The sequence below is a fragment of the Podarcis pityusensis genome, assembly GCF_964106645.2.
Source record: "Podarcis pityusensis genome assembly, chromosome: 11".
In the NCBI taxonomy this organism is placed as follows: Eukaryota; Metazoa; Chordata; class Lepidosauria; order Squamata; family Lacertidae; genus Podarcis; species Podarcis pityusensis.
The window spans coordinates 36,360,595-36,381,488 of NC_138036.1; the positions used below are offsets into that span (position 1 = coordinate 36,360,595).

At 38.7% G+C, this 20,894-nt stretch overlaps 1 protein-coding gene across 4 annotated transcripts in view; it reads right to left on the reverse strand.

The window, feature by feature from the left end:
- KIAA0825 overlaps positions 1 to 20,894 on the reverse strand; it is a 195,725-nt gene that overhangs the window by 54,529 nt on the left and 120,302 nt on the right. Inside the window, exon 21 of one of the 4 annotated variants that reach the window (XM_080972315.1) lies at positions 18,947 to 19,013. The exons of the other annotated variants lie outside the window; for them this stretch is intronic. Coding sequence (XP_080828441.1) covers positions 18,983 to 19,013 — 31 coding nt within the window. The 3' untranslated portion in view covers positions 18,947 to 18,982. The remainder of the gene's footprint in view (positions 1 to 18,946; positions 19,014 to 20,894) is intronic. 4 annotated transcript variants of the gene reach the window in all.

The window sequence follows — 20,894 nt, forward strand, 5'->3', positions numbered from 1 at the left end:
GACAGAACCCTGTGGCACCCCACTAGTCACTCTTCTCCAGGATGAAGAGGAACCATTGATGAGCACCCTTTGGGTTCGGTCAGTCAGCCAGTTACAAATCCACTGAGTGGTAGCATAGTCAAGACCGCATTTTACCAGCTTCTTTATAAGAATATCATGGGGCACCTTGTCAAATGCCTTGCTGAAATCAAGGTAGGCTACATCCACTGTGTTCCCTTCATCTACCAGGCTTGTAATTCTGTCAAAAAACGAGATCAGGTTAGTCTGACATGACTTATTTTTCAGAAATCCATGCTGACTATTGGTGATCACAGCATTCCTTTCTAGGTGCTCACAGACTGTTTGCTTAATGATCTGCTCCAGAATCTTCCCTGGTATTGATGTCAGACTAACTGGGCGGTAATTATTTGGGTCCTCTCTTTTCCCCTTTTTGAAAATAGGGACAACATTTGCCCTCCTCCAGTCTGCCGGGACTTCGCCTGTTCTCCAGGAATTCTCAAAGATAACTGCCAGTGGTTCTGAGATCACATCTGCCAGTTCTTTTAATACTCTTGGATGCAGTTCATCTGGCCCTGGAGACTTGAATACATCTAAACTAGCCAAGTATTCTTGTACTATCTCCTTAGTTGTTCTGGGCTGTGTTTCCTCTGCTGAATCATTTGCTCCAAATTCTTCACGTCGGGCATTGTTTTCTTTATCGGAGAAGACTGAGGCAAAGAAGGCATTGAGAAGTTCAGCCCTTTCTGTGTCCCCTGTTTGCATTTCACCATCCTCTCCTCTGAGTGACCCCACTGTTTCTTTGTTCTTCCTTTTGCTACGAACATACCCATAAAAGCCTTTTTTGTTGCTTTTAACCTCTCTAGCAAGCCTGAGTTCATTCTGTGCTTTAGCTTTTCTGACTTTGTGTCTACACGTGCTGGCTATTTGTTTGAATTCCTCTTTGGTGGTTTCCCCCCTTTTCCATTTTTTGTACACATCCTTTTTTAATCTTAACTCAGTTAAAAGTTCTTTAGATAGCCACCCTGGCTTCTTTAGGCACCTTCCATGTTTCCGTCTCATTGGTATTGCCTGAAGTTGTGCTTTTACTATCTCCCTCTTAACAAACTCCCAGCCATCACGAACTCCCTTTCCTTTTAGTATTACTGTCCATGGGATCTCACCCAGCACTTCCCTAAGTTTTATGAAGTCGGCTTTCTTAAAGTCAAGAAATTGAGTCCTAGTATGCTTGGCTGCTCCTTTCCACTGTATAGTAAACTTCAGAAGAGCATGATCACTCGCGCCTAATGATCCTTCCACTTCTACCCCACTAACCAGGTCATCAACATTGGTTAGGACCAGATCTAAAATGGCTGTTCCTCTTGTTGCTTCTCCCACTTTCTGGACAATGAAGTTGTCTGCAAGGCCAGTGAGGAATCTGTTTGACCTTATGCTCTTGGCTGAGTTTGACATCCAAAAAAATATCCGGGTAATTGAAGTCCCCCATTACTACTATCTCCCTTCCTTTTGCATGCTTGGCCATCTGTTCCAGGAAGGCATCATCTATGTCCTCCGTTTGGCTTGGGGATCTATAGTAAACTCCCACAATGAGGTCACTGTTATTCTTCTCTCCCTTAATTTTGACCCAAATGCTCTCACTTTGGCTTTGAGGTTCTAAATCTTTGATCTCTTCACAGGTATACACATCCCTGACATATAACGCCACTCCTCCTCCTTTCTCGTTTGGTCTGTTTCTCTGAAATAGATTGTATCCCTCCATTATTACATTCCAATTGTTGGACTTATCCCACCAGGTTTCAGCGATGCCTATTATGTCATATTTAGTTTGTTGTACCAAGAGCTCAAGCTCATCTTGTTTATTTCCCATGCTTTGTGCATTAGTGTACAGACACTGAAGTCCATTAATCATTCCCCCGTGACTCTTATTTAAGGATTTTTTCCTCCCACCACTAGGTCTGTGTGCTGTTTGCTCCATTTGGTCTATGACATTTGGATGATCATCTTCATCAATTGATAGACTCCTACCTTCAGGAGCACTGTCAAAAGTGCCTGAAACATCTAGGAGAATTAGTCGGGTCACAGTACCCCTCTTCTCTCAGTATGGGCCACCATTAGGGCAACCAAGGTAATTTGGGCCCAACCAGAACTATAAACAGAAAAGGGAATGTTCTTTTCTGCACTATGTAGCTTCCTGCATTAGTGCATTCAAGTTCAAGACACCATTGACCACCACTGGCATGCAGCCCTCCAAAGGTTCTCCATGAACTTTCTAAAATTCCATTTAAAAGTGGGGACAATCCTGGTCCCCTTTTTTTTACCAAAGTAAAATATTTACCAGATAAAAAATATTTTATACTAGGTGGCTAAAACTGCACATAGAATTCTCAGTGTAATCATGGCATAGATTAGTGGCCTCATTATACTTCCTTTTTTTTTTACTCTCAATCTTTCCTAATAGTTTCTTACACTGAATTTGAATTTTCAACCACTGCAGCGCATTGAGTTGACGTATTCAGTGAGCCTTCCACCACAACTCCCCTTCCTGAATATTCAATTCATATTCAATTCACATGTTACCCTCCATGTAAGTTACATGTCCTGCCAATCAACAGATTGTTGAGAAATTAATTACCCAAAGCCTAGCCAATTCCCTTTAAAACCTTTGTAGAGACACATATAGCAGTCTCTCCTAGGATACTAAAAAGATGCCCAGCTTCATTGCTGTGTGCTGGCTGGTGGTCTGAAGAGGACCTTGCCCTCAGTGCTCTTAGATAAGGATAGGCTTAAGCAACTAACAGGGATTGCAATGGCCCAGTGCACATCATTGCTACCTTGTCTCAATCTCTCCAGCCTGATGTCTCTTCACTGTGAAACCATATAATTTGTTACTCTTACTACTATGTCATACCTCACATGTCAGTAATGCAGATATACATTCTGAGAATTTAGTCAGGGGACTCTCTAAAGCACAGGCTTCTTCCTTTACTATCGTTGTTGAGGGTTTTTTTTGTGCAAATGCAAAACATATTATCTAAGACTTTCTGTCATAAAATAAGAGTGGATGAACTAAAGGTTCTGACCAGTGGAACATACTTCAAGATGAAGCATACCATAGCAACTAAAATGAAAACCTTAAGAGTGCTCGAGAGAGAGAGAGAGAGAGAGAGCATGTCTTGCCCAAGCTCACCATCTGACAGGCGTGTATTTATCCTTTTTTCAAAAGAGCTTCCAGAGAAGATCAATAGTTCAGTACTCAAAAGACACTCCTAGCAGAAGTACCATTGAATTTTAAATTAGTGGAACTTGGGGCTGGTGAACGGTTAGAAAAAAACAAGAGCCCCAAGCAAGTACATCAATAGACCTCCCACTTCATATTACTAATTATGAGTAGCTGATAATTTACAAAAACTTTTATAAACCCCTCTTAATGAGACAAAATATATAACATAACTATCATATATATCAAAACACATATATCTATATACATATATCACATACCCTTAACATTTGAGGAAAGGAAAAGTTGTTCAGAGATTATGTTTTGGGGTTAGTCTTTACAGAATAGCTTCAGATTTTTCACATTTCCTCCTTGCACTTCTGACAGCAAGTTCAATTATATTTCCCTTATAGGAGATGTGCTACATTAAGTGCTACTTCCCACACTGGAAGAAGGAAAACCAAATAGTACATCTTGCCTTTGAAATGATATGCAGTGTTTTACCTATTGTATTTTACCTAATGTTCACCCCTAGTTTTTAAGAGCCAGTATATGCTAGGGGATAATGTGCGTAGGTGCCTGGGTTCAAGACTGACTCCTAGCTCAATCTTTGGATTGCTGAGTAGCCTTGGCCAAGTCACTATATCTTTCCCCATTTCTCATTTGTAAAATAGGAGTAATACTGACTTGCCTTCTGAAAGAGAAAAAGAACATGAAGCACTTGCTCATTAGAAGTCACCATTTTGGTACCTAGCCACTGAAAACATGGCAGGAAAGTCTATTAGAAAAATAATTCTACTTAATAATTAATTATGAGATCGTATTTTATTAAACTGATAAGAGCAGATACTACACTTGATCTTAGCTAAAAAGGCCAAGAAGCAATAAGATCGTATTTTATGACTCAGACTAAGAATTCCTGTGAACTCCCCCCCGCCCCCCCTCCAAAGATCAGAAAGCAGCACATACAGCTTCAAACTATGTTATAGATTCACAGGACTGGAACCATTTTTGTTCTATTGTATGCTACTTCTTGGGGGATCTCTCTAAAGAAACTTAGGTTTTTATGTTCTAAACCCTTCAAGTGCCTTCCTAATATTTAAGTTGTTAATCTTGAGAGATAATGTTGATGATGATAATAAATAACTCTGGGCAGTTTCCAGCAAAATATTAAAATACAATAATTTTTAAAAAATATTAAACATTTTTGCCCCACCACTTGACTCAAGCAACCCAGACTTGTTTGATTCAAAGTAATTTTTTCAGTACTACACAGCCTCATGTTTTAAATTTATTTTTAAGTCTTTCTAAAGAGGGATATGCAAATTATAGCATATTATAACAATATAACAAAAACAGTGTGTAATTAAAATAATTTTAAAATGTTATGTTATGAGCATCATATTTGAAATTAATATATCTGAAAATAGTATTTTACAAGATATGGCTGAAAGTCTATGGTATAACAGGTTATAACTCATTTATACCTTATTAGATGCTTCCCTTTCTTCCATAATACTGTTCATCTAGCCTACACTTCATGCTCAAGTCATGCAGATTGGAGTTGACTCTCAATTACACAAAGTCTTTCTCCAAAGATGACAGTCCAAATACAGTAGAGATAAAATACATCAAGGTTTAAAATAGGTCCGTTCAGCCCCAGTGCCGCTTCATCATGAAATGATATAATTCACTGATGCCTCTGCCTAGCCTAACATATGTTCTATTCACAGCCTGCGTCATTCTTCATTTGTAATTATTTCCCTTTTTTTTAACCCATCTTGTAATACTTTGCTTGGCTGAAGACAAATACTGAAAAGCAAAAGGAGTATTATCATATGATGACCTGTTCCAGGGTATTAAACCCCTGTCAAGGTTTGATTCTAACATGGGGTATCGATGACAGTACATCAATTCAAGCATCATGTCCTGAATTAGACTATATTAATTATCACTTGAGTGCAGTATGCATGAAAGTGCTGTTTCATTGACTAAAAAGATTTGACTGAATAAAAATCCATTTCTCATCTGGTTGCTTATGGATAAAGACATTTGCTCTCTTTGCCTTGGATTGCTCTTTATTAAATATGATATTTATAAGATTGTTTGAATAAATTGTCTCATTCAACAACAGACTTAAGTATTTTTAAACAAAGAAAATTAAATGGATTGTCTACTGATGGTTACTATTTAATCATACAGCAATGTGAATAAATTAGGTGAATGCTATGTTTAAAAAGAATGCTATGTGAATAAATTAGGTGAATATTATGTTAAAAAAGAAATATGAAAACAAAAAGTGCAATATACTCACTTTAGAATCCCATATATTAAAAAATAAGAGTAAATCGGGGGAGGGGAATTAAACAGAAGAACATTAAACTACTGAAAAAATATGCAAGGAAAGCAATACAAGAGAATGTAATCTTAAAATATCCTTTAACTGAAAAATTAGTGTTAAAATATATATATTCATAATCAAACCTGATAGGTTCGTGTTTATTTTTAGTCATTGCTCAGAGGTATTATATATAATCATACCTCTTTATATGTGAGTCAAGGGATAAAATATGATGGCATTGATCCTGAGATAAGTGAAATTAAAGAAGTTCATAGAAGGGAAGTTCTCTCTCCCTTCCCTTCCTTTATGTCCCCATAAAATCTCTCTGGAAGGTTGGGGTCCAATCTGAACAATGTACAATGGAGAACAGTATAACAGTGATGAGTCTGCTTGTCTCCTGCTGCTAGTAGCAGACTCCAATCCACAGAAGATGAAGTGTTTGAGAACCATACAAATGCAAGGCCATTACTTTTTAAAGCAAACGAACAGTGCTATTTTCTAGAAAAAGAGGGGTCAGAACTCCCTTGTTCTCGTATGACGGCAATGGCAGCCACCTGAGAAATGCTGGAACTCAGTTCTGGCAAGTTCCAGCTGAAAAAAGTCCTGAGCTTAACTCAACCCTAAACAGCAGGAACCAATATAACTCACTTTGGCACTTAAGAAATTGACAAACCTTAATATGATTTCAACTGTGTTTCAAGCTATACTCCAGACAAAAGTGCAAACAACTTCTCATCAAAGTTATCAGTGGGAGGATAAACAAAAGAGCACTCAGTATTCACAAGAAATTCAGGTACCTTTGAAACAGGATTCACAGTTACTATTTTAACAAGCAAGAACTTGTTGCAGTGCTTCCCTGGTATGTGTGTTTTGCCTGAATGTGTTGCTGAGGTGGCTTAAAACGCACGCACGCACGCACGCACGCACGCACACAATTTAATCCCTACTCTAATTTGGGTCTTACTTCATGTGCACAAATTATTTATTGCTTTTAAATGTTAAAATAGTGCAACCAGTCTACAGGCAAGTCAATGGAACGTGAGATGTCTCCATACAATTATTAAGTGCTTGATTTGGCCTAGAAAGAGATGTGAAGGGGCAATTTAAGTAGCCCCAGCTGTGGCCTGGAGTATCAACTGTGGACTACATTGCAAGGATGCTGTAAGCTATTTTCTCTCAGCACAGCTCTTCTTCTTGCACTTACTAGTACAATAGTGAGCTATACTGCAGGCTTATTGTATACGTCTCTCTCACTGCAATCTGTAATGCGGTGAAAAAAGCAATGGATAAAATAGCAAGGTTACTGTAAGCTACTCACTTAGCTCCAGCCCAACTCTCAACCTGTAATAGTCAGTGCAGGGCTGACATAAATCAGCCAGAGACTGATTTGTAGTATTCAGTGTGAATTACACAACACAGCTGTCATTAGTGCAGCAACAACCCCTATGAAGTACATTTGTTTTGGAATTTGCTATAGTAGTGGGTTTTTGTTTTGTTTTTTGAGTGTTTCACAATACATAAAAACTGAGTTAGAGCAGGAACTCTTATATCTAGGCTGTGTCTGAGAACACAGTTTGTTTCCAATCCGTGCTACATTTATTTCTTTATCTTCTCCGCTGATGTCTAAGAGCATAAATCCATGTTTGAACTAGGAAGTGACCTATCCTAACAGTTGACATTTGCTCTCTTATTTATTTTGTGTTTATTATACATATAAATAACGTAACACATTTATTAGGAATTTAGCTTGATAGATTTATGGAAATGTAAAATAATTGAAAGTTTCTTTCTTGTGTCGTTATTTTGTTTTTATTTATTTACAACTTCTTAAAAAAACTGAGACAGTTCTTTCTGTGTTTCTCTGTCCTCCTATTCCAGCTACTTCATTCTATTTCCCCTCCCATCTCATTGTCTATTTTATTCATACTCAGGCAGCCAACATTCTGTGTCACTGAGTTATTGTAGAGCTAGATTCTTTTTCTCTCTGAAGGTTTTTTGCTTACCTGCACACCTTACAGGCACCCTGAGTCTACTGATACATTTTTTGTGGGTGGGTGGTGCAGTTATGTGTGTGTGTGTGTGTGTGTACACACACACACACACACACACACACACACACTTCATCATTACCTGAATGCAGGTTGCAGATATTTCTCTCTCTCCTCTGCTGATTAGCTGAGCTCAGAATAGCATTCAGCTCTATGTAGTTTGTGTTTTCCAGGAGTTCCACTAACATATATGAAAACAGTAGTATGCATATTTTGCAAAAATGTAGACTGTAACTAACAAAGGTAACCTCCAGCATGCAATAGGTTTATGTCATTGCACCTTACTCATAGCAAACTGCTTTGTTGGTCCCCTGAAAAAGAGCATGCATTACTGTAGATACAAGATCAATCTTTATGTCTTATATAATTTAAAGGAAGTATTTGGTTTGTAATGGTTATCTTTAATTAACAGTATTCAAAACTTAAGCATACATATCGTCAGTTTTGTGCTGTAAGTAATACATATCTAAAAGGGGAGCTCTTAAGACCAAGATCTAAAATTACCTAGCTGAATTACTACTTAACTATGGCTTCATATAAGGTTCCTCACACCCTGGTGTATCTGGCTAGCAGACCCGGGTTCCATGCATGAGCAGAGAAGTAAACATTAGCTAGACCTCTTAGAACATAGTTATTCTATCTTTGGTACCCAGTTGTTCTTGAGCACCAGTTCCAGTCATCCCCAGCCAGCTTAGAGAATGGTCATGGATGGTGAGAGGTGTAGTCCAACAACATTTGGTTTAAGGTATCACCTACAAAATTTTTACCATGGTTGTGTGCCAGCAAGACACACACAAAAAAAGGCTTGCCATTGTAGAAGTCACATTCATATATTCCACTTTCTATTGTACTGCTCTTCTCTGCTTGACAACCAGACAGCTTACACTGTTGCACGCTGTGACTTTACTGATGTAGTATTCTAATTTACAGAGCACAGTCCTCTGTCTGAAGGTGTCCTCAGTTTGGTTCTGTTCAGTTAATATAAGGGGAAAACAAGGGCAGGCATTGAAGTTGCCCATCAGCAGTTTGCACACAAGCCACAGTCTCCCCCACTATTGTGAGATATGTATTTTGATTTAAATTATAATAACTATGTCTAATTTGCACCTATACTTCTAAATTAGCCTATGCAGGTTGCATGCAGAAGCCTATGCAAATTTTATGGAAATCTATGTCCCCATTTCTTTTTTGCTGACACATTTCCTCTTTGTTGCAATGTGCACGTGCCATCCATAAGTTCCCATCCTTGCAAAATGCTTGTTGATCTCACACAAAATCCAGTACAAATGTGCGCAGAAATGTGTGCATTGCCTAGGTAGGCACAGGTACTGGTAGGACATAGCCTCCAAATATCTGAGAGACCATCTTCAATCCTACCAACCTTCTTCCACACTCAGAAGTGTGATGACTGGCAACTTAGACAGGGCTTCCTCTGTGGCAGCCCCTAAATTGTAAAACTCCCTCCTCACAGTGGTGCATCTAACATCTTCACTGGTATGGTTTTTGCCATGTGCTAAAGACACACCTCTCTACCCTGACCTTTGACAGTTAAGGTGGTTTCTTGTGACCCACCTCCTTTTCTGAATTTGCTGTGTTCCATTTTGGAACAGTTTTATATGTCTGAAAGTTGTTGTGATTTTTATCTCTTTAAAACTGTATTTCCTATTTGTTGTAACCTGCCCTAAGACTTCATGATGAAGGGTAACTAATAAATCTTATAAATACTGCAGAAAGATTCAAAGCCTTCTCCTGTGGGCCTGTAGCCTGTAAGTTCTTCATAAAAACCATCTAACATCTGGACCATGATGTTGATTGGCTGTTGTGATTGGAAAGGCACTTCTTTTCCTGTCTGGCCCTGGCTGTGTTTCTGTCAAAAGGATTGTTTGCCAACTGCTTCTGGCTATGTCTGGAATGTCAAGGGATTCTTCAAGCCTATTTTAGGAAGCCCATCAGCTTGCATTTAGCAGTTGCTGCCCTACTTCCCAGTACATTATGGAAGCCTGAGCTGGGGATGGCATTGTGAATTCATTTCTGGGAGTATGCTTCGGCACAGTATGTAGGAGAAGTGTAGTTTCTATGAAATTTTCCCCCACGATTTCACCTAGAGATTAAAGAATATGTTAATTTTGGTTCTGCTTCTCATTTTGCCAGTCTTAAATTCAGTTTAAAAAAAATTCTCCTGAAAATTTTAGCATTTTAGTCTGAATTTATCCAAATAAACACGTTTTATATGCAGTTTTGACTAACGTACACATTTTTGCAATTAGTTTATCAAAACATAATGCACACCTGTATGCTATTTTCACAAATATATTAATTTTTATGCACACTTTAACATAACACATGCATTTTTGTAATTATTGTTTGATTGAAGAATGCTTGTAAAATTAGGAAAAGTGTGAATTTGATAAATTTGCCTTTAAATATGAACCCAATTGAATTTCTCCCCTAATTCCAGCATAACATGTTCACTGATGTCTTTCATGCAAGACTAATGAGGGGAAATTTTTAGGAGAATCACTGTGATTGTTGGATGGCAATGGAGTTGTTAGTGATGCTATGGGAGTGGCTGTTCTTGCTATGTTGATTTTCCACCTTACTAGTCTTAATGCATTTTTTACACTGCTGTTCATGGTTACAGAATCACAACTAGCCCTGCTGGTTTAAAACCAGCTTAGCAGTGGCTAGCATAACAGGACCAGAGGATTGCTTGGCCCACCAGCAACCAAAAACAACACAGGCAGAATCCAACTCATATTTACTGAGAAATTAAATTGATTTCAATTGTTTTCTAAGTAAGTGTGCTTAAATTTACAGGCTTCTCAAATTTTTTACACATACTTTAGATATGCTTATAGCATGCTTATAAGTTTATTGATTTTTCAAGTGTCAGTTTTTCTGAGGTGTCAGACATGCCCAGATTTTTTGAGAGAGGCTGTTTCTTTTTTATATATTGGCTCTACTCTCTTAGTACAGTATTTTGGCAAACTCTGCAGGTTCTCTAAATGAAGATTCCCCCCCTCTTGTTCCATGTATCAGGAGACCATTTTAATTCACTCAAACTAAATTCTCAAAGGCACTGGTATACATGGTTACGTAGGAGCCAATATCCCAGCTATCAGTTTTCATACAGTCTGGCTGGACCTTTACATTACTTCTGTCCTGCATTTATTGTTCTTTCATTGCAACTGTCAGCTTTTCCTGACAGCACATTATAGAACACATGGCTACAAAGTCGGTATCAATCAGGCCAAGATCATGCAGATATAAGTAGCAGACTTTTGATAATGGGTCAGAAATCAAATCATTTTGGTTTAAACATAAGATTCTTAAACCTACTAACCCAGAGGGATCTCCCTTTTACTTCCACCTGTTAGAAACTGTACAAGGTTGGCACTTTCTATTGCATGCTACTTTCTAAAATAACTAAAACGAATCCATTTAAAGCTACCACATGTATTCTTACTCTCTTCTGTATCCAAAAGGCAGCAATTAAGAAGACTTTCGCTATATCGCATTTGAACTACATGTAACTGAAGTATTATACAATAAATGACTTTACACTATTTTTTCCTCTCCCTGCCCCCAACAGATAACAACAGTTTTGTTGTGCTTTGAAAATGTCTTACTTCAAAAAGCACTTCTAACTTGATATGGCCATTTAGGAGGAGAAGTGAGAGAATGTGTTTAGTTTAGAGAGAAGCTCTTCACTAAAACTGAAAGCACCGTGTTAAAAACAAAGGGATCCAATTTGTCCCAGGCATAAATAATAGAAGAAAACAAGAGTTGCATGCAAATTTGGTAACATAAAATTTGAGGTGATAAACAGAACGGAGTCTGGCTTCTTGTTTAGTATTCCTTAGTTATCACCATAATTGCTGCATGTCTGTCATCACTAGGAAAAGAAAAAAGTGTCTTTCTCAGCTGCTCCCCTGCTTGTTTTGTTCGCTGTATTCTTGTAAAGTGGGAGAAAATAAGTGTCATTTAATGAATAGTGCTATTCTTTGTCTGACAGCTTCATATCTGTTAGGTGTAGGAGGCCTAGTACTTTCCTTTTCTGATAATGTTTTTGACAGTGTGCTAAATTCCTCCCCCCAAAGGCCAGCGTATGTATTCTGTTAAAAGGGGCTCCATCTATCCTGAATGGGTGCCCTCTTTTAACCCCCTTCAGCTTCTGTTCTTACATTAATTGAGCTGATCAGATTGAGTATATGAATTTGTCTTTGATGTATTCGTATGTTTAGTTGATGCTGCTTGCTCTCTCATTGGCCATAGACTGAGCTCTCAGACAAATAGGGCTGTTGTCATGGTAACAAGGAATAGCTAGGGATCTCTTGAAAAATATTTTTATTTCAAAATTCAAACTGGAAAATTCTCACTGGATACGGTTCTTCGGTCTAAACGTGTCATATCTAATGATGAATGCAATTAGGAATCCCACCAGTGTTTTAAATAATAAATTAGGCTAATTTTCTAGGCCTGGCATGATGACATACAAATACTAAAAGGATTTTTTTCTTTGCTATCCATGACAAAAGACTTATTAATTACTTTTGTTCTTACAATTTAGAAACTAATAGAGTGACAAACTTTTGTGTGCTGAAAACCAGAAGCCAAGAGATGAACTTTCCCACCCTTAAAATCCTCAAGCTATTCTTATAGTTGGTTAATAGCATACTGAGCAGGTGAAGAAATCATTCTACAAATGTTGAAAGCTATAGCATTTGGCAAATCTCAGAGGATAAAAAAAAAAATGTCCACAGCCATTTTTAATTAGTGAGTATGAAAAAAGATGGATGTTCAACATACATTTTGTAGGCCTCTGAAATCTATTTTACTATTTTAATTCCTAAGATATTATTCTGAATGCAAAAAAATTGAAAAACAAAATAGCATAACTGTTATAAGTGAATGGTGCTTATGATTTATAATTAGAAGTACAAGGCTGGTATTAATCAAACTACTATAATTTCCCCTAAAAATGAGGTTCTTTACTTTTAAAATACTATATTATTATTATTTTTCAATTATTTTTATTTTTTCAATTGACACGTCACCCTTTAGCCAAAGATCCCAGGGCAGTTTACAACATTAAAAACACAATTTCCAGAACATAATAATAAAAAACAATAAAATCACAGGGAAAAATCATAGTAACAGTCCCCCCCACCACTTAAAAAGCCATAGATTGTTTAACAGTCAAAGGCCTAGGTAAAGAGGAATGTTTTTGCCTGCAGCATGTAATGATGGCACCAGGCAAGCCTATCTGGGGAAAGCATTCCACAAATGGGGAGCCACCACACAAAAAGGCTCATGTTCTTCAACTCCAAATCTCTCGGGGAGGGGGCCTCAGATGGCAAGCTCAGGGCCCAGGTCAGTTCGTATGGGAAGAGGTGGTCCTCTGAGATCCTGAGCCACATAAGGCTTAATAGGTCAGCACCAGCACTTTGAATTGGTCCCATAAACTAATTGGCAGTCAGTGTAGTTGGGGCAGGATTGACTTTATATTTTCAACTTGTTTTGCCCCACTGAGTAACCTGGATGTTGAATTTTGCACCTGCTGAAGTTTCGGAACTATCTTCAGAGGCAGCCTAATGTATACCACATTGCAGTGATCTAACCTAAATGTTACCAAAGCGTAGGCCACTAATGTTAAGCTATCCCTGTCCAGATAGGGGCATAGCCTGGCCATCAGCTGAAGCTGACAGAAGGCACTCCATTCCACCAAGACCACCTGGGCTTCAAGCGACAGCAATGGGTCCAGGAGCATTCCCAAGCTATGTAAAAAAGGTAAAGGTAAAGGACCCCTGACAGTTAAGTCCAGTCGCAAACGACTCTGGGGTTGCGGTGCTCATCTCGCTTTACTGGCCCAGGAAGCCGACGTTTGTCTGCAGACAGTTTTTCTGGGTCATGTGGCCAGCATGACTAAGCCGCTTCTGGCGAAACCAGAGCAGTGCACGGAAACGCCATTTACCTTCCCGCTGGAGCGGTACCTATTTATCTACTTGCACTTTGAACTGCTTTCGAACTGCTAGGTTGGCAGGAGCTGGGACCGAGCAACAGGAGCTCACCCCATCGCCAGGATTCGAACCGCTGACCCTCCAATCAGCAAGCCTAAGGCTCAGTGGTTTATACCACAGCCCCACCCGCGTCCCTCCCAAGCTATGTACCTGCTCCTCTTAAGGGAGTGTAAGCTCCTCAAGAGCAGGCAGTCTCCCATCCATCCAGTCTAGGGAACCACCCACTAGCAGTGCCTCTGTCTTATCTGGATTGACCTTCAATTTATTGCTTCTCATCCAGTGACACGGAAAGGACTGACAGATTAATAGCTCTTTTTCAATCGTGGCGGCATATGTATATGCCAAAACATAGCAAAGGAACTGAGTTTCTTCTGTCTAAAGCAGGAGAGGGGAAATTGTGGCCCTCCCATCAGCCCCAGCTGGCATGGCCACTGGTCAGAGATGATGCAAGTTGGACTGCAGGATCACCTGAAAGAAGACCAACTCTACCCTAAGCATATACTGTAATTATTTTGCTCTGAATAATATTAATTCACACTTAACCCTAAGCCAAACTATGGCTTAGTTCCTGGTAGTGCAACAGGAGCAGTGAAAGAGCAAGAAGGCTATGATTGTCTAACTGTGCACCAGCAAACTTGCCCACTCACACTAAGCTTAGTGTTACATGTGAATGAGGCCTTTAAGGATAATTTGTCGAACTTTCAATATTACAGGAAATGTTAACATTCAAAACTTTGATGACCTGAAGTTGCAAGTGTGTGGAGTTCACAGAATGGATTTTAGAGTCTCTGGACATTGTGAAAAAGTTGAAAAACTATTCACAAATTATGTGATATACAGGAGAGAGCAAATGCAAGAAATTAAAGACTTTTCTGCAATCCTTTGTATTTTTACCCTCAATTAATTTATCAAGTTATAATGGGCCCAAACCCCACACAATCACAAGAATTAAGCTTGCTACTTTTATCTGCACTAAAGGAAAACTGTACTAAAAACTTTCAGATAGAAACATAATGACAAGAAAATACGTTGGTTCTTATAAAATTGCTATGTTTTCTGGAACTGTATTAACAAATGTTTTGAATCCCATAATTTACTAGTCTCACAACACTTTTAATTATTGCAGACATTATGCTCATGATGTATTTTCTACTAAATTAGAACAAGAAAATGTTTCACCTACTATGTAGATTTAACAAAAATGATAAGCAATGTGTTGATGTGTTAGCTGTCCCTTCCAGAGATTTAATAAACACAACTGTTTCTTTGGGTACTGAATCGCATCCAAATTTAGCAGCCCACCTTAAAACCATATTGTTGGGAAAAGACAGAAAAAATAAATGCATAAAAAGCTATTTAATAGTCTACAAATATTAACTCTACAAATAATGGTTTTGGCAACAAAGCTGTTATTCTTACAACTATGAATGTGATCCCCTATTTCAGCATGAACTCTATGAGACACTCATTGAGTTAACTGAGGCCCCTTCTTTATTACTGTAAATATAATAGAGATCAATTCTGTGACTGTGTAAAACTGTATAATGATGCAGGACCCACCTTAAAACCATTCCTGATTTATGTAAGGATGAGCTTGATCAGACCCTGAGTCAGCTGTCTGCCATCTCCCCAACCAGCCACACAATTGGCATTTCCATTTGACTATGGTTACAGACTCCGCTAACTCAGAAATAGTACCTCAGGTTAAGAACTTTGCTTCAGGATGAGAACAGAAATCATGCGGCGGCAGTGTGGCGGCAGCGGGAGGCCCCATTAGCTAAAGTGGTACCTCATGTTAAGAACAGTTTCAGGTTAAGAACGGACCTCCAGAATGAATTAAGTTCTTAACCCGAGGTACCACTGTACCTGCTACTTTGGTGAATATTCTCATGTTGTATCCTTCTTAACAGGCACTTCCTTGCCCTAACTGTCATTCTAGGTCCAAGATAAACAGTGCAGTATAGGTGAAAAACCCATCTCCCATTGTTAATCTGGTAGACTGAGTGGGACGGAGAGGAAGGAATCCTACCTGGCATTGTCACAACCAACTACTTCTCCACTACAAACCAAAGGTATGTGGGTGGTTGAGTGCAGCCAAAAAGGGCAAGCCAGGGACAATGCAAGCAATAGCCCATTGATCAAAATCCCCATGCCGCCATCTACAGACATAGCATTCATTCATTCATACATACACTGATGCCTCTGTGTTTTGCCCTTCTTCAGGGCCTGGTGCAATAGTGCTCCTTCCCAAACTCTTTCTGTCTTGCACAGAACAATTTTCTATTTGAATAAATTAAAATACTTTATATGCTTTCCCATTAAAAAACAACAACAACCTACATGTAGAAAACCAGCATCTCAAGGTGAAGGTTTAGTGCAGTCCTACATGTACAGAGCTTTTTAAAGTAGGGGAGCATTCAAAAAGCTAACCATCCACCTGTAATTTGAGGTGGTACAGTCTAGAAATTCCCACTTCAGCTTACTACCTCATTCTTCAAAATACAGAGGGTGGATCAAATACCAAGAGCATATGTTACACTTGTTATAGTGATATTGCTAAAGTAAAAACACCACCAATCTCAGCATCTACATTTGCAATGGATTGTAATGTTTATGAGCTCTCACCAAGCTGAGCAAGCTATCATGTACTGAGCATCATCACTATCAATGCCACTTCTCAGGCAGCCACTAGAAGCGGCAGATAAACTTCATGATGGCTGCACAGCACATAGCAACAGCATGTAAATGTTACAGGATGCAGGGTGGAGAATACACCAAAGGCATGCTGTTTTCGGTGGCAGCCCTGTAGCAAGAGCAATCTGTGTGAAAGCTTATGTTCTGTGTGAAAGCTTATGTTCCATTGCAAATACAGAGTATTTGCAATGGAACATACTACATCGGAACACAGCAAAATATAATAAGTTGCTGGCATTGTTATATTATAGTAACATGATAGTAGATTTACCAACTTAGATATTTAGGACTGGAGAATCGGGCTGTGATCCAAAGCATTACTGCTTTAAATCTCAGGGTACCACAGGGTCAATTGCTTTTAGCTGGTTGTAGCAGATATTGTTCGACAGATGCTACAATCAAATGAATAGTCTCAGTCTAACCCTACTATGTTCCCTCTACCCAACTGCCCACTAACTCTACAACACTATGGGGATTCTTCTTACAGCACCATTTGGCTAATTATGGACAAACCTATTGGCAAGTTGAATGGTTATTTTATTTAAAAATGAACAAAAATATATTGCAAGGGCTGTCGCTAAATTTGTTCTACAGCTGCAAGGGTGAGGGGAAATTATGTAAATAAAAATGTGATTGGTGAATATGGCCACCTTGTTTAATTGCTTCAATTTTGTTGTTTTAATAAATCAACATTGATGATGTAAGTGGCCTGCTTAAACTCGATTCCCCTGTAAGCCGCAATTTTATGCTTTTTGTGTTAAAAAATACAATGGCCTTGGTGACTAGTCAAGAAAACCATTCAGTCCTACAGCACTAGAGAGGAACAAGCACTGTGTGCTAGAAGACTCCTCATGCTGCCAGAAGATGAGTTACTGACAGTATCACCCATCAGAACCAGTAGCTATTACAGTCATAGGCTTCTGTGCATATGAAGACTCTTTCAGGAATACTGTGTAAACTGTCCTTACTTCCAATTAAATGCTTTTGGGATTAAGGTGTAGGAAATTAATATCTTTCAGGATATGATATATCTTTCAGTTCTTATTGTTCATAATATATATCTATACAAAATTAAGCAAAATTAATCATGTCAAAGACGCAATGAAAAGAAAGCATACAATTAAATGCTTAAAAGTTTCAATTGCTTTCAAAAAGGTCTTAGTCATGACTACCATTTGCTAGTTGAAATCTTTGCATTGTTAAGCAACTATTGTGATAGGACATTTAAAATGTAAACATGAATTTCGATGTCTTCTTTGGCAGTCGTAGCTGAGTAAGATTGTCTTCCATGAACACGGTCTTAACAGTGAATCCGTAAGTGACTGTGGAGGCCAATTCTGGAGCCACACGTCCTTCCACAGTGGGGACATAGGTTTCTGGGTGGGAGTTGATCATGGTGAGGTTTGCCAAACGTTTCTCCCTTTCATCCTGAGTTCAAGCATCTTCAAAGTCCATGACACTTTTGGTAAAAGTTGTTCTCCAAATGGAGAGCTCGAAGGCCAGTGTTTCCCAATTGTAGGTGTTTAGACTACATTTTTTAAAATTTGCCTTGAGTCTTTAAACCTCTTTTGTTGACCATCAGCATTACACTTTCCATTTTTAAGTTCTGAATAAAGTAGTTGCTTTCGAAGACGATAATCAGGCATCTGAACAACATGACCAGTCCACCAAAGTTGATTTTTAAGACACTGGTGATCTTTGACACTAATGATCTTTGCTTCTTCCAGTACGCTGGCATTAGTTCGTCTGTCTTCCCAAGTAATATGTAAATTTTTTCGGAGACACCATCAATGGAATCTTTCATGGAGTTGGAAATGGCGTTTATAAGTGGTTCATGTTTCACAAGCATACAATAAGGTTGGTAGTACAATAGCTTTGTAAATAAGCATTTTGGTTTCCCTGAGAATGTCCCGGTCCTCAAACACTGCACTTCAAATGGGAGAAAGCTGCATCAGTGTTGGCATCAATGTCGGCCCTTGTGGAAAGATAACTGCCCAGGTAGGAGAAGTGATCAACACTTTCCAACATTAAACCAGTGAGTTGGATTTGTGGCACTGCAAATGGATTGTTTTGTGCTTGTTGGTGCGGTACTTTGGTTTTTTGGATGTTTGGTTTGTATGAATGTAAACAAGTAACATTTCATTTTGCTTCAAACACTTAAAGGGCAGGAATGATTAGAAACTGAAGTTATTTGGCTATATAAAAATACCTCAGGTTTTCCCCAAACAATTCTGGTTTACAGTTATACAACGTATTTCCTAGCTTCCTAATCTCTAGCACCAGGCCCTTTAATGGCACAAAATGGATTCAATATGTGTCAGATTCAACTTGCCATATGCAAACCCTAGTTTTCCATACCCTACCCCACCCTACCCTGAGCTCCTTCTCCCAATATCTGAAAATCAGTTGCTGTGCCACCACAGCAGATGAGGACAATTGCCTCAAAGACCTGCTTGTGGGCTTCCCACAGGCATCTGGCTGGCCACTATGGGGGAACAGGATGCTAGGCCTTTGGCCTGATCAAATAGGGCTTTTCTTATGTGTATAAAACTCACTAAGCCCATCTTTAGTCATTGTTTCCACTTGTTTGAGCTCCAGCTAACTTGTTTCAAGAGAAACAAGAGTTTACCTTCATGTCTCTCTTGGTGTTATTGTTTCAGCCCCTTCAGTCTTGAGCCATTCCGATCACACATTGTCTATATTAAAAGCAGTTTCAGAATTGTTGTAGAAACTCAAACATAGCATGCTGAATTGCACTTCTATTTATTTATTTAATTAATTTTCCTTTAGATCTATCCAAACTAAGTTCTAATGAAATTGTCAGTTGCCTAGAATGTAGAATGTACATAAAGCGGGAGAAACCTCAAGAATGCAAACTCTCCATTGTGAACTGCAGATTACACAAAATCAATGCCTGTGCTTAAAAATAGTGGGTGAGAGTCAACATCGTCATCAGAAACAACAGGACTTCCCTTTCTTCTCTATCTCCCTGCAGGCCCTGCTCCTACCAATTCTGCTTCAAGCTTCCAGAGCAGATGGGGGGGGAGGGGGCGTTAGACAGCTGCAGGAGGAGAAAGGGGAGGTTCAGTATGTTTGGGCAGAAGTCCATTGTACAAGTGGACTTAGACATTGGGCAAGATGCATTTGGATACCAAGCAAAAAGATATCACCGTTGGATTTAAATCCACAAGGTGTGAATTGAGCAGCAGCAGGGTCTACTCACATAGGCTTTTTATGTGCATAAATCAGAGGTATTATGCATTATGAGTGATTCCATACAACTCAAGGATGACTCCAAAATCTCATTACATATAAAGGCTACATGCTGGGATGTAAGAGTGATTTAAAAGTGGGTTACAATTTTTACAAAGAATTTGAAACTGTTAAGCCACAGTGCATGCTTTCACCAATAAATTGGGAATAATTACATAATTTTGCATGCGGAAGTGGTAGTTCAGAGTCAGACCTCCTATTTTTCAGTGTTTTCAACGTAAGCATATTATTACATAACTTATGGTTAAAATACTTAAAATTAAAATACTTAAAATTATTAATAATCGGTTCTTTGCATAATCATATAAGTAAAATGTCTATATTGTTGATGGATAGTGAAGACCTACCTTTTTCTTTTTAAAAGAAAAAGGATAGAGATTTTAACAGAAAGATTCAAAGGAGGACTGGTCTTGAGTATTTAATAATATGCCAACTAGACTCATCATACCAATTTCATAGAATTGTTGAGTTGGCAGGTACCACAAAGGTCATCTAGTCCAACCCCTTGCAATGCAGGCATCTTTTTGTCTAACATGGGGCTCGAACCCACAACCCTGAGATTAAGAGTCTTATGCTCTAGGGAGTTTAATTGTTTCAGAGGGGTTGCAAAATATGGGACACTGTCTTATTAACAAAGATAGCTTATTTTTTGAGTAAATTATTTTAGAAATGAAGTTGATAGGTTCATTGGGGGATGACTTTTGCTTATAACCTTTTGAAATAATAATTCTGAAAACAAGGTGCAACCATATGCTGTTGTCCCCTCCTCATTCCATATTATAATTATGCAGGGAGCCTATAGAAGCCGGCATATATTCAGTCCCCAATAAGTGGACTAGCATTTGTCTTTTGGAGAACTGGAGAGATAAAAACTACAAATCTGCTTGTTACACTTCTGGAAAGCTGTTGATATTGAACTGGATCCAGACTTCCCATGAGTGAATTTCTGGGTCTGGGTCCAACACATATTCTTTCAGAATTGCATTTCCCCTTGCCTTTTAAAATGGAATTTCTCCCACCTTAAAATCAAAGTAGCCACATCATCCACAGCCTTACCACCATCCAGCCAGCCATCCATCCATCTCTCCATCCTTGCTACGTATGTCTCACATATTTTGAAGTTTAAATGTAAGTAATGCCCAGCCTATGGTTACATGTCAGTGAGGACAGCTACTTCAGATTTCAGAACTGTTGAGATTCCTGTATCACAGGGAGTTGGACTACATGACCCTCGGGGTCACTTCAAACTCTACAATTCTATGATTCTATTAATTGCATGGGTGAGAATGAAAAAAGCAGAAGTA